General features: G+C 35.6%; 1 protein-coding gene across 1 annotated transcript in view; it reads right to left on the reverse strand.

The window, feature by feature from the left end:
- FANCC (FA complementation group C) overlaps positions 1 to 13,419 on the reverse strand; it is a gene marked incomplete at its 3' end in the record, with an annotated part of 63,808 nt that extends 50,389 nt beyond the window's left edge. The window contains exons 1-3 of the mRNA XM_080363079.1: positions 13,252 to 13,419; positions 11,576 to 11,660; positions 5,946 to 6,040 (exon numbers count right to left, since the gene is read on the reverse strand). Coding sequence (XP_080219205.1) covers positions 5,946 to 6,040; positions 11,576 to 11,660; positions 13,252 to 13,416 — 345 coding nt within the window. The 5' untranslated portion in view covers positions 13,417 to 13,419. The remainder of the gene's footprint in view (positions 1 to 5,945; positions 6,041 to 11,575; positions 11,661 to 13,251) is intronic.
- Positions 13,420 to 14,556: the final 1,137 nt, after the last annotated feature.

A 14,556-nucleotide genomic window follows, 5' to 3' on the forward strand; every position in this document is an offset into this window, starting at 1 on the left:
CAAACTCTTCCTAACATACTCAGCATACCGCACCTTAACAAATACATATAAGCCATATATCCTGCAGAATAAGCTTATTCCCATAAAACAGACACAGGAAGAAAATACAATTTTCTTATTCTAAAGTCTCAAGACCTTACTGCAATCTTTCAATATTTCTTACAAGAAAGATGGGGACAGACTTTTTAGCTGGGCTTGTTGTGACACAACAAGGAGTAATGGTCTTAAACCAAAGGAGGAGAGATTCAGGCTAGATGTGAGGACGAGGTGGTAGATGCCCCATCTCTGGAGACATTCAAGGTCAGGTCGGACAGGACTCTGAGTGACCTGATCTAGCTGAAGATGTCCCTGCTCATTGCAGGGAGGGTGGACTAGATGACCTTTGAAGGTCCTTTCAAACCTAAACTGTTCTGTGATTCTATAATGAGAATTACAGCCTACTTCCCTTCAACATCTTGCATTTAACGTAAAACCTATTTTGGATACTTTATAAAGATATTATGAGAATCCCTGCATTTCACAGAGACAATCTAGTCCTCTCAGTTACTTCATCATTCACTGTGATGCCTTACTATCCTCGTTGTGAAATATAGAAAATGCTTTGGTAACTCATTTCAAATAGAAGCCAAAATACATGAATGCACACACACACTTTTCACACTCCCTAACACAACTTCTTCCCACTTTTGTCTCAGCTATTCTCTACAGCTTTCCTGTAGCTCCATCAATGTAACTTTGTAATTTCTTTCTTGTAACTCTTCTATTTCAATCTGTAAGAGACTTCCTCAGTAAATCAATGAGCAACTCTTCCTTGACAGACAAAATAGTAAGTCCACTTGAACTCTAAAATTTTAAGATATTTCAATCGCTAAACTCCTGGTTTTATAACAGTGTAGTTTTTCTTCTGTTCCTGAATATTCTTGCCTAACCACATATATGTCAATGAATTAAACTACGAAGAATGACAAGTATGGTAACACCTGATAAGATAGCTGGATGATACAAGATACAAGCAAAGCAGCACACAACATCTTAAGGATGAAAGGAAAACCACACACAAGTGCAAGTTTACAGTGAGAAGTAACTCAGCATTTCAACACAGGTGTCTCTGTCCCAGGAAGTAAATCATAAACATTTCCATTTTGAACTTTCACTGAGAGACCATCCTTTCAATGTTAATTCGTAACAGTCTTAGATATATTGCTAGAGAATGCAGGAGTCTTAAAAACCCATTTTGCTGAAAATTCTGGGACAGATTCAGAAGTAGGGGTCAAAGGTCAGTGCTTCATTAACTGAACCAACTCATTTAAAATTATAGTTTAATTAAAAAGTCAAGACAATCATTAAAAAAAAAAAAAAAAAAAGGGTCATCCAGAGAACATCACTAAAAATCTCAAACATCCTGTGCTGTATTGGCAGTATATTTCTTGATCTGGCCTATTTGAGAAATAGCCACCCATTCCAAAACACTTGAATGCAATCTAATACAAGAGACAGAATTCCATCAAATTCAGTCTAAACAAATACAGCTTCAAGGCACATCAGAAGTCTGCCAAAGTGAAGGATTCTACTGGAAAATAAGACTTCCATTAAATGTTTTTATGTGTCCTCCATAGGATACAAGTGTAACAATACTAAAGGGCAAGATCCAAGACAAAAGGGTTTGTCACTGTTTTCAGACTTATAACTCAATTCTTTAAAAAGAAAAAAAGAAAGCAAAAAATAAGTCTAAAAACATGAATCTTTTTTACCAGAAACACTGGAGCATTGTTATACAAACAGGGGTTCTACTAAATACATACCACATTAAACTAATGGTTTTCAAACACATCTGCTATTCAAAAAGTAACAAGAGGACATTAAAGTTTTGGTATACCTCCTATTTCCCTAAAAAGCAGAGAAACTTCAGCAAGCAAATGCAGCAGTTTTAATGCAAACACTAAATTTGGCGAAATGTAAATCCTTTACCTGAAAAGACTACGTTTGTATTCTCAGAGAGGTACTCTCAAGTGGTGAACTTTGTTCACTGAGTGCTGACAGTGTCGAAAGGAAATAATAATAATATGGTCTCTGCTTTCCACTGCATACATTTGGAAATAAGTGGTGTCCACCACCTTTCCATCAACATTGCTTAGCCCAGCAGAAAATTGAGAAGCTAAACTCAAAGAAGGGGAGGCAAGGTCTGCAGACCATAATTCAAAATCTTGACCTTACAGCAGAAATATCTCAGTAACATTCACAAATGATTAATAGATGACTCAGAGTTGTAGAGGCTTTCCTTAAAATCAGTTTTAGTATTTTCATAGGAACATTATTTTTACACAGTTCTATTGAAGAACCAGAGACTCACTGATGGAATAAAAACTTTCTGAATTGAAATCTTTACATGGATTTAACGTCATACCATCCTCAGTTCGAAAATTACCTAGAACAACACTGGTAGGAGAAAACATGTATGTTTTACCTTTCATAAGATTTCATATGAGATTCATTAGATATTTTTGGAAAATATAACAAAAATACAATAATTTTACAATTCCAGTGCCATTAAAGATTACTCTTACAAAGAACACCTATTACTTTTGTGGTCATTAATATGATGTGGCTTTGCACAGGATACAGATACTTAAAAATACTACACAGTTCCAGAAATAAAAATTTGGCCAAGCCCAAAAACCACCTCTACAAACATGTACCAAGGCTGATGGGCCTTCCACCCTTGTTTAAGCTGTATGTATACACTCCCTTGATCCTTTGTACTCATTTGAGGGAAAGTAAAGTATTAAAAAAACCCCTATCTTATATTAAAAAAAAAATAACGATAATTCAAAAAAATAAAGAGGGCTATTAACTGTTCCAATTTGAAAAGTGACGTGCTATAACACTCTCAAAAGTATGTATGGCCTTCCAAAACAATACAACAGAAGCAGTATTTGAAACAAATTCCAAAACCATAAACAATTCATAAACACAGTTTATAAACTGAGAGTAGAGGAAGAGATGTGACCAAGTCAATAACACCGAAATCTACTTCAGAAAAGCTCTCTAGTTGCTCCAAGTTGCCAAAACTCTCTGCTCAGAGAAAGCCAGCTGGAGAAACTAAATCATCTACTTTCTCAGAGACTGGTTTCACCAGGTCATGATTGACTTCACCACTGAGAAATGTGTGGCAGCATGTATCTTGGCCTCCTACACTGCACCTAACTGTACAGAAAACCTGTGGAACCTAGATCCCAGCACTAAAATTAAAAACCATTTAAAAAAAAAAAAATCTACCATTTTAAACAGCATCTGATCCTAAAAACACTGTAGTTGACACTGCACTTTTAAATTAAATTCTAAGGCATTTCTTTGCTCATTTGATTATTTCAGAGGACTTGCAGATCTGCAAGATCTTGGTTTCTGAAACTTACTAATAATGTGGTTAAAAAGAGTAGCTACCCTTGTTGTCATTAAAAATAACACAGCTTTTCTATTACAATAGCAGGAAAGTTCAGGAGTAAGCAAGCCTCAAATACATTTTTTGCTGCTTTGAAAATGCAATTTAGTAGCTGAAACAAAAGACTTGAGATCAGTCTTCCTCTCAACAACCTTTGTCAAAGAAGCACCGAGACGCCACAAACTACTCTTCAGGAATTTGCTTGCCATGACAAAAAGCAGCATGTAAATTAATAGTCAATGTACATAGCTATAAAAAAAAGGAAGGAAGAATATTCACCACTAACCTGACTAAATAATATAATTTTCCAATCAGATATAACTTTGCATTTTGGGAGGAAATCTTTCATGAATGCCACATTTAAAACCCACAAAACAAGGAAGCAATCTTTAAAAAAATTGTTCTTGTTAAAATTAGGCAACTTTACCTACTTACTATTAACTGTTTATCTCCATTACACACTCCTCGTCATTTTTTTGTTGTTTGGGTGAGGTTTTTTGTTTGGTTGTTTGATTGGTTTGCTTTGCTTTTTTATATTTTCTTTGTTCTATCATCAACTAAATGTAGAAACAGAGGTCCCAATTTATCTCATGTATGCTGGCTTACGCAGTGAACTACTTCACCTTTTTAAAAACTGAGCCTTCCTCCTCAGCATATGCTGAAGAATTAAATGGAGGAGATGGAATTAACTCTCAGCTGCAGGGCCAAAGCACAAGGCTGCCATGAAGGTCACTTCCCCAGAAGCTGACCAGCAGCTCCTGTACATAAAACCTTTTCCATGGCTCCTGTGTCAGTGTGTATGGACCCGATACAGAGTCCTGTTCTGTGTGGTCATGGATGGCTTTCCATCCACACCCTCTAGGGAGAGCTTAAATACTTTAGATAAAGTAATACTTCATGCAAAGTACAGGCAAGTTTTCCATGATATTAAAAACTTTTTAAGTAGTATTCAAATTTCAGAGCATTACTTGGAAATACTTTCTGGATTTCAATTCTCTTTACATCATGTAATCACAAAACTACCTTCTTCTCCACCCCAAGAATCTGTTTCAACCATATATTTTAGACTTTTGGCCATCTTCTCCGTAGTGTGCGACTGTGTATTGCTGCTGTAAAGAGCTCCCATAATATTACAAAAAGGCTGAGGTAAGTTCAAACTACTGCAGAGGTTTCAACCAGCAAGACTACATCAGAAAAGGTGGAAATTTTTTTTGCATCATTCTACTTTGGCATTCAAGAATTGCCACACTGTGAATTTCAAGTATACAAACCTCAGGAAAAGCCTCTTGGAAAAAATTAAAGGCAGGAAGAAAAAAAGGCTGATTTTACTTAGTATTAAGTTGCTGAAAATTTCATGGTGTGTGGTACCATCCACCAAATAGGTACATACAGGCACCCAAGGTCATCTGAAAGTGTGTGAGAACTTACTGCTGAGAATTACTGCATCTAAATCAACAATACCACACAAATATGTTAAATACAGTTATTTAACAACATAAACATCTGCAATATCATTACCTATTCATAATAATTTGTACATCCTAGTATTACACGCATACCTGCATAAACAGACATGCACAAACATACTGTGATACTGTGAAAGTCAACCAATAAGTAAGAAATTAACTACATTGAGAAGCCTAGAAGTACCTTCAGTTTTAGCAACGTGTACATAAATAATGATCAGGCTGCTACACGCTCACCAGTTAGGAGGACTATAAGAAATTTAAAAAACTCACATTAACAATTCTATTAATATTTTTAACCATATTTCGATACAGACCCATAGAGAATGCAAGGATGTAAAATCAACAACACTGCACCCTGAAATTGCTATCCAGCAATGTAAACCACTAAGCGTCAATGTGCTGCAAGTTATTTACATACTGATGTGCTTTGCTAGTTCAGTGTGGAAATATATAAAATACGAACACATGTGCCATGTAAAACCTTAAATTTGGGATTAAAGTTAAGGATTCATTATTCCTTACGTCTCTAAATATAAATCCACACACCAGCACTACCCCTCCCCTCTCCCTTTGAAGAAAGTTTGGATACAATTAAAATCTTCATAGGCAAGAGATTAAAAAAAACAAAAAAGAATAAAATTAATGAGCAAATTTAAGCTGTTTGCAAAACAAACTATGGCATCTCTCCAGGTTATTTATTTTATCCTCATTGAATGGTTCTTTTTTTTTTAATATCACTTGTTTCCCTTCTGATTTGTGGTCATTGCTCACTATTAACAGTTACTAGAGCTGGTGAATCTACTAGGTTAAAAGCCTTCAAAACTACCCACTTTAAAATGCCACGTCTTTTTGATATTGAAAATGACAGAGTAGCACTGACTGTGTTATAATTAGAGTGATATACACGTCAACACAATACGTATGCAACTTGTGTTTGGAGCAGTTTCTTAAATGACAGTGTCTCTATGCCATAGATGTAGCACTTTTAAATAATCTGTTTAATTCAAAGCAGTCCTGGGAAGGATTAATTCCCTTACCCGTATCCAGCTGTTGGCCTTCAATTCCACAGAGTTCTGTGGTTCACTGCTGTATAGACAACATAAGCACCACATCAGAGTCTTCTGGCTTTCATCTGTAGGGAAAAAAGCAAACAGGATACAGTTAGAGGAAAAAAAAAAAAAAGAAAACACAGACAGAATTACACACAACAATCCCTATCCATCCACGAAACCAAAGCCCTAAATATCAGTCTCAACTCATAATGCTTCTATTCTACCAGATTCACACCACACATCTAATGTTATTCATATGTAGTTCTTGTGTGATCATTTCCTTTAATACCAATTTAATTTATCAAATTGCAATTTATCAAAGAGCTCAAAATCTATACAATACTTACATGGTCTTAAGAAACACACATGACCTAGTGATACATGTACATAGTACTTGCAGCTATCATCAAGGAACTTTCAATTCAGTATCTAAATAATATCATTATTAATAAAGAGTAATCAACAGTAGTAAAATAGTTATTAAATTGTGTCGAATGCTTGCAAAACTGAAAAATGCTCACTTCTGAAAAAGTTAAGTTTTTGAAGTATGAAACTGTTCGTTAAAAAAATTGCACAACATCAAGTTTTCTCCATGCTTCAGGAAAATTACATTTCTGCAGAGAGCAGAATAGCTAAATGCTGATCGAAAAAAATCATGTTCCGATTTTCTGTTCAGGATCAGATCAGGTCTTACTTAGTTCTAACCCACTGTTGGAAATGAGCTGCCACCTTTAAAATCCTACTATACTGAGCAACACTATCACTGCTCAGCTGCACAGATATTATCATACAGGAGCTGATTATTCAGAGTAAGCAGTTCAAGAGCCATTTAACTCATTATTATTTCCCACAACTATTTTCAATAGGCTTTTTAAAAAAAAAAAAGTCCTTTGGCAGATACTAAGAGCCTCTACAGAATAAAACTCCATGATTGTAATAAAAGTTATGAAAATTGGATGTAGTACTGCAGTTTTGATATAATATTCACTCAGCAAGCAATTTATTGTTGGTTAAAGCAATACAAACACGTAATACAATGTGAGGTTTAGAAATTATATTAGGATACAGTTTGATTACTGAGCTCAACACGCGATTTCTTTTGTTTTCTGTGTATTTGTTATCCAGGATGTAATAAACAGTATTATTTAGAAGTGTTTTGTTGGCAAAGCCTAAATTAAAAATAAAAGCTCTATTAAGTAATGCCTTTATTTTCACCAGGTAATCAGAAAAGTTAATACTGATTTAAGCCAGTATTCATCAATAAATGTCCAACAAGCCTGTAGGCCATTGCTGGCCTCCCACTGGCTAACACTTCTGCACAGAAACAGTTTCTCAAACATACACATTCAACTAACTACAGTTTGGGATATTTTCCTATTGTGTGTTTGGAGACTTTTTAATATGGATTTTTACAAGGTTAATAGTTTCCTAGGTTGTTGTCTCCTTGACTGAAGTTCAAGGAGACAACTTGCATACTGCTCAGCAGTAATTCAAAGCATCCTTATACTTTGATTGTAACTATATTCAGCTAGGATTCAGACATCAGCACTGAGGCAACTCTATCTCCTCCAAAAACTATTTCACCTAAACTCTGACATGAAATTACATGGGAGGAAAAATAAACAAATACTGTTTTATGTCTTTAAATGACTAATTGAGAACCATTTTCTTCTTGGAAGATTGAGATTTTCAACACTATTTATTACTAGTATGAACATATTATCTCTTTATAAAGTCTGGCTTTTGAGATATTTTTCAATTATATTAATTGTATTTTTAAAAAGCCTGACTACATAGAAAGAGATGGGGGTGGGGGGATGGAAAATCACATCCAAATTGCCTATCCTGAACGAAGAATACATAATTCAAGTGTTCCTTCTTTTGACTCATCCTATTTATACAGTACATCCACTGTATGCCATTAAGTCATTTTATTTAAGTTGTGTTTTCTTTTGACCTAAAGAAACAAAGGAAAGAGCCGAAAAAATGTATGTAACTGTTTCATTAGATTTCTGGGTGAGTAGAAGTCTTGCTATACATGATGACTCACTGTTTAGTAAAAAACAAATTGCATATACTGTTGCTGGTCAGAAATGTAAGTCAGTGTGATGAAAGCTAGAATGATGAAAACAAAGGTTGAATAAATGATATACTGGCACACTTGGCCAGCATAGTGCATTTACATTCAAATCTCAACCTAAGTGAAACCAGTTTGCATTGGTGCTATAGTTAGGCCAACAGTTCCAAAAAAAAAAAAAACCCAAGAGATTTGTACAACTTCACAACTCTCCCAGTCGAAATTACAACCAAAACAGAAGAAGCCTCCCGTAGATCTGTGAAAAGAAGGAAAAGGGACTATACAGTCCTCCTGCTGAAGTAAGGGCCACTGAGGGCCACTCTCAGGTTCACTGCTTTCTTTTCACAACTGTTTTGGAACTGGGGATGAAAGATCGGAAGATTAAGAATAAGGGGAGACAGATCTTAAAGTAATTATGGCAGCTGCAAAAGATAACCACATCAAAAGATCAAACACAGAGAGCCACAGAAATCTTACTGATGGGTTTTTTCCTTCCATTTCTCTAGTAACTGTGATCCCCATGGAAAACATAACATCATGGTATCCACTGAAAACCACTACCAGGATACGGACGAAGCCACTGATCTTATTATGGCATGAAGGAATGCTCACTACCCAAATAAATACGAAATACCTCCAGAGGAACAAAATTAGTAACCTGAAATTGGAAATTATATCCAAAAAAAGGCAACCAGTTATGCAGTGGACTTCTTAAGTAGGTTAATGTTGTAACTCCAGCTAAAGGAATGAAAATTTTCTGTAGGAAATTTAAGACAGCGTGGAAGCTGTTTCATTTAAAAAAAGAAAAAAAGAAAAACAAACAAATAAAAGCCCAAACCTTTATGATGAATCAGATTGCACTTCTTCTCTGTCAGTCTCACATAAAAAAAAAAAAAATCCAATGTTTTTCTTACAATACAGTGTGGTCTCAATTATCACGATACAGTTAGTTTATAAATAGCCTGTCATGAATGGGGCCAGATGCAAGGAACCAATAAGAAAACCTTAATCTTACGTCCAGAAATATTCTTTTTACAGCTTGTTGTAAAATTTTATTGAGGTATATCAGAAAATGTTGATTAGCTAAACTGAACTTTCTGTGGAAATATGTAAGCATGCATGCTCACACACATACACTGACATACAGAGCCACCAAGAAATTCCCCAGCATTTATAGTATTAGTTTAGGATTCAAGACATTTGCACTCAAAACTCAAACCAGGAGGGTCCTACCGAGAAGATAATCCCCCGACCCACAAAAAAAACATTGGAATTCCTTACCAAGGCTGAATTCCTCATGTACCCCTTGTGGTTTAGGACCACAAGTACAGCCATGAGATTTTCTTTGGTCGTGCTTCCTTCCCATTAGCATTCTAAATAAGACTAACTTGGTCACCTCCCGCCCAGGAGTGTTTATGATGAGATTATTTTCCCTAGGAGACCACACTTCCTGCACTGAGTGGTCAGCCATGTCAGCTTCCAGCACCAACAGACATTCATCGAAGGTGATAGGTATTGTGGTTTGGACATGATGCAGAAGTATAGTGTTTTTCCTCCTCCACTTATTAGTATGAAAGACTGAACTGAACAGAATCAGCTCCTTCTACTGTGAGGGTGGCCTGGTCTCAGACACATGCCTGAATGAGCTATTTATCCAAATGAGAAATTACATGAAACCCACTTGAGAGTCAGCATCTGCTATAGCCAACACTATCTTAAAGAATATCTTCAGAACTAGTGCCAAACAAAATGAAAATCTGCTGAATCTAAAATGCCAACAGTCCAAAGAGCACTCAGGTGGCTGACAAAAAAGGAAGTGGTGGGAATGTATAAGTAGATAACTTCAGGTCTACTGATGTCAGAAAATCTCCTTGACTCATCTTTAAGCTTTGAAGTGAAGGATACCATTCTGAGCAAGTGAAGGTCTCTGAATTGGCTTGCTGATATTTTGATACAAAAACCAAACCACCCTGTAGTAAAACTTTACTCTCTTGCAGTCTTCAGAGGTAATGAACAACTTGCAGAAATACTTCTTTTCTTACTTTAGAAAATGCTAAGGGGAAAAATGTAGGGGAAACCAAGAATGTATTGCTGGGATCGCTATGAAAAGGAGTCAAAAGCAGAAACAGATGGCTTTCAACTTTGATGAAAAATATAGATGAAGTTACTTTCTATACCACAATATATTGTCAGCTCAGAAAGACTGACAGTCTAAGGACTTGTATATTCCAAACAAAAACTTAGAAGAAAAGCACTTGTGTAACTGTAAACATCAACAGTTATTATCAACTATCTCAAAAACTGGGAACATGTGCATTGTAAAAATAAGTCTATAAAGAATGAAAAGGCCTTTCTCAAAAGGTGCCACAAAAAAGCACACATTTGCTGCACCGCAAAACTGATCTATGTTTAAATCTATGAGTCCTTCCCAAATTTTCCTTTCAGAGGGGGACTGCTGATATAATACACATCTACTACATGTTCTGCAGGCAAGTTCATTCTGCCGTGCTTGGAGCTGACTAGAAGATGAAGCCAAACTAGAAGATGTGATCACTTCAGCCTAATGCTGTGCTTGTTGACTTAATAAGCCCTTCCAGCTCAACACAAAAAGAGTGCTTTCCTGTATTTTCCCAAAAGAAAGCATAAAACAGAAGAGACAAAATATGGCGCTTTTTTTGAGTTGTAGTATTATCAGAAGACTGGAAAAATATTATTTTAAGGGGCTCACATAGAAACTCAGAATTAGTTTTCTGCTTAAAAGCAGATCCCGAGTTATTTATCAACGTATCAACATATCAGTTCCAGAAAAATGTACTGGAACTGCTCATGAGGTAGCACAGGTAGTCTCATCTACCTCCCAGCTGTTTTCCTGTCCCCAATTTATTTTCTTTATTCTCGCCTACACACATATACACTACCAGTAAGAGGCTTCTGGTTTTTCATGTTTTTTTCCCATGTCATCACTTCAATGTTTTGCTTTTGATTCTATCTGCATTTTCACTAGTTTGCAAGACAGCGAAAATGCACATTCAGAATAAACTCAATAAAAACAAACACAACCATAACTTTGTAGCACTTTACACTAACAAACAAAAAAAAAGTATCAGAAAAATGAATTCTTCTATATGAGCGTATATAATAGGATATTCTGATGTATAACTAGAAGAAACTTCTGTTTAAAGTAATCTGAAACGCTAGATTATTTACATTTTGAGTAACTAGAAAAAAAAAATATAGAAAGAAAATAATAAAAATGGAAATCATTAAACACATGAACACTCACTGGGTTTAAAATCTGCTGCTCCCAAGTCGAGATTCTATAACTAAGCCATGAAATTAATTAGCTCCAAAAGTAAATTTAAGATTTCTCAATGTCACATACTTATGGTAACTTGGCTTACCTTTTCATCTTACTTAAGTAAAAAAAAATTCTATGTTTTTATTGAAAAAACTGAAGTACAGACTAAGTTGTATCTTCCCAATTCCCATAGAATAAAGTTTATGGAACTGCTACAGAAATATCATTACATGTTCCTACCATATCCTATAACAAAAGGATTCCAACAAAGCCTTCCTAGAAGTTGGCCAATTAGAGGGAATTGCTGGATTGCTGTAATTGAATCCTGTTAAAACATAAAAACAAACAAAAAGATAATAAATATACTGCACATCAGAAGTAGGTTACGAGAACTGTTAATAATACATATTGTTGCGCATTACAATTCCAATGCTTTTGCTTTGAAATGCTCTGGAAGCAAAACACCTACAAGTATGTAATAAAAGCAGACCTTCCTGAAACTGGCTATTCTATCATCATTCAAATAACTTAAAGCTTAAGTAATTTCCTCACCTGACACTTAATTATGGTAGAAAATTTGTTCATTTGCCTCACATCCAGCAATCAGAAAACAGTATTAGTAACCAAGATTTCATTATAACGAAAGCACAAATAAACTATATTTTTGTTGACCTTCACTGTGTTAATATACTTTCTCACAGAGTTTCTCAAGAAATAAATACTTATTATGGCATAAACCTAAGTATACTTCTGTTACTTTCACTTGCTTTCTTTAAATTAACTTATGTCATGACAAGCCAGTAACAAGCTGCAATTTAAATTTTAACCAAATAGAAAGCAGCTTCACTATAAAAGTAGGACACAATGTAGTTTATATACAATCCTGTGTAATCAGTCTTATTTTTCCATTTTTGTAGCTTTACTATCTAATAAATGAAGGCTTTTAAAAGTGGTGCTGTGCTGAGATACCATGTAAGCAGCAGGAACGATAACCATCTCCTGCTGCTGCAATAAATTCCTTACATTTGTCTCACATTTGGGGCTAGCCCTAGACTTTCTGGGGCCATATTCACAAGGCCCATTTCAGGCCAAGCCTCAGATTACTTGAAGTAGCAACATTAAAAATACACTTTTTTTTTCATCCCTCTTAAGATATATAAATATAGGAAAATACACGGCTCCCCCAAAATATTTTATTTAAAAGTTACATTCAGTTCAGAAAGTAAACAAACAAAACACTCTGCCATCTTCAAATAAGAATATTTTAAAATAAGTTGTCCATAAGATGTCAGCCTCCTGCCATAATGCAATATTTCTACAGCTAATTATGCTGAATACATAAACTGAAAAAGCCATGCTCAGAAAAACATGTACATAATTAAACACATAAACAACTAAACTTACTCTAGTGAGTGCAGACAACAAGTAAATTACTAAACAGAACAGCCAGCAGCATGAGCCAATGATCTGACTATGCTGCTAGAATTCACTACCTGTGCCACAACATTGGGGTTAAAGTGTCAGCAGACCCTCTAAGATTTAAAGGATCAGTTACAGTTTTGCATGTTACGGCCTTTAAATAATCCAATTTATGACCTGACAACCAGAATGAAATTCTTGTTTATTTTAAAGAGTTTTTTAAAGAGGTTAGAGCACTGGCTAGGAAATCTCACATGACAACAACCAATCAAGAAGAAAAAGCGCCTTTCACAATAAATCAGGGAAACAGGAAGCACACTCCTGTTTGCATTACCTGTGACTGTTCCCCCAATTTGCCTCTCTGATCCAGCCAATACATCAGGTCAACAGCACAAACCTCTTTGCTACTGTTAGCTTCTGTTCTCGTCTAAACATGGTGCAGACTGTTTCTGAGTGCATCTCCAAAACAGATCGCTCTTCCTTTTAAAATCACTTACCATGTGCTTTAAAGTTTCATAAACCTGATGCAGAAACTCCTGGAGCTGGGGCAAGTGAAGGCACACATCCTTCTGGGATTCCAGTGTGGTGGCCTGACCCCATTCAATAGCTTTATCCAACCAATATTCAAAGTTCAGTTTGGGGACTGTAGTGTCCTGCGCCATTCCACAATCCTGAAATAAAAAAGAGGCTGTAACTCCACATCAGGCAACACTAAACAGCGGCTTCAGACCAAGAATGAAAAGGAGAAGACAGATTTCTGCTAACTTTTTTGTGTTCACATGTGAAATGAGGTGTGGAGGTTGTCTTTGTATTTACATCTCGTAAAGGTGGCAATTTTCTTTGTAGTAGTAAGAGGGTAAAATAATAACCCCATTCTGACAAAGTAGCAAAGAGGGCACAGTAATTGGTAAATTACATTAGAATGTACCACCCAGCTGTGTCTCAGGCTTTTATTATTTGAATTTGTCATCACAAATATTTCATTCAATGAATATTAGAATAATGTGAGTGTGCATTTATTCAGAATGCTTTGCATGATGAAAAACTGAAAATGCCCGTTTCAAGGTAAATGAAAGCATTAAAATAAGGCTCAATGAAAATAAAAGGAGTAAGAGGTCCTTTGACTGTTGTTAAGTTCTACATTTGTAACTGATCATTAGTTTTAAGTGCAAACAGAGTATTCTCCTTAAAGAAAACTAATAACTTCAGTATTGCAGGTCTGGTTTTGTTTTTATTATTATGCAAAGGACAGGGAAAAAAACATGACCACATGCAGTTTTACGTATAACTCCGTTCTGAATAAAAGCTGCACGATATATAATCTACATCCAATGGGGTACTTCACTGTAAAAAGTGGGTCTTTGAGAGATGAGCATTATTGTCAAGTCATAATATTAACATCTGACCAAATTGCACCAGTAAAAGACACACACACACAATCCCAACCCAACCAAACAAAAAGCCCAACCGAACAAAAAACCCAAACCATCACTTTTTTTCTGCTTTGCTATTGTATTTTTCATTGGCAGAAGCACAGAGAATAGCACAGCAGGCACTACACCAATCTCAGAAAGAAACACCTCATAGGCTGAAAGAGCAAATGAGCTTTCAGCCATTCAATCATTGTTCTTTCTGTCAGGACTGTAAAGACAACCGTAAATTAACACAAATGTGGTGGCAGTTTTCAGAAATGAACTGTTGCCTGCTTGGAGACAAATTCAGACACTCATAGATTCAACAGACATCAGTGAATACTTACCTTCCTAAGCTACAGACATAGAGCTACAGGCCAAAAATTACAC

The sequence above is a fragment of the Nesoenas mayeri genome, assembly GCF_963082525.1.
Source record: "Nesoenas mayeri genome assembly, chromosome: Z".
Taxonomy (NCBI): Eukaryota; Metazoa; Chordata; class Aves; order Columbiformes; family Columbidae; genus Nesoenas; species Nesoenas mayeri.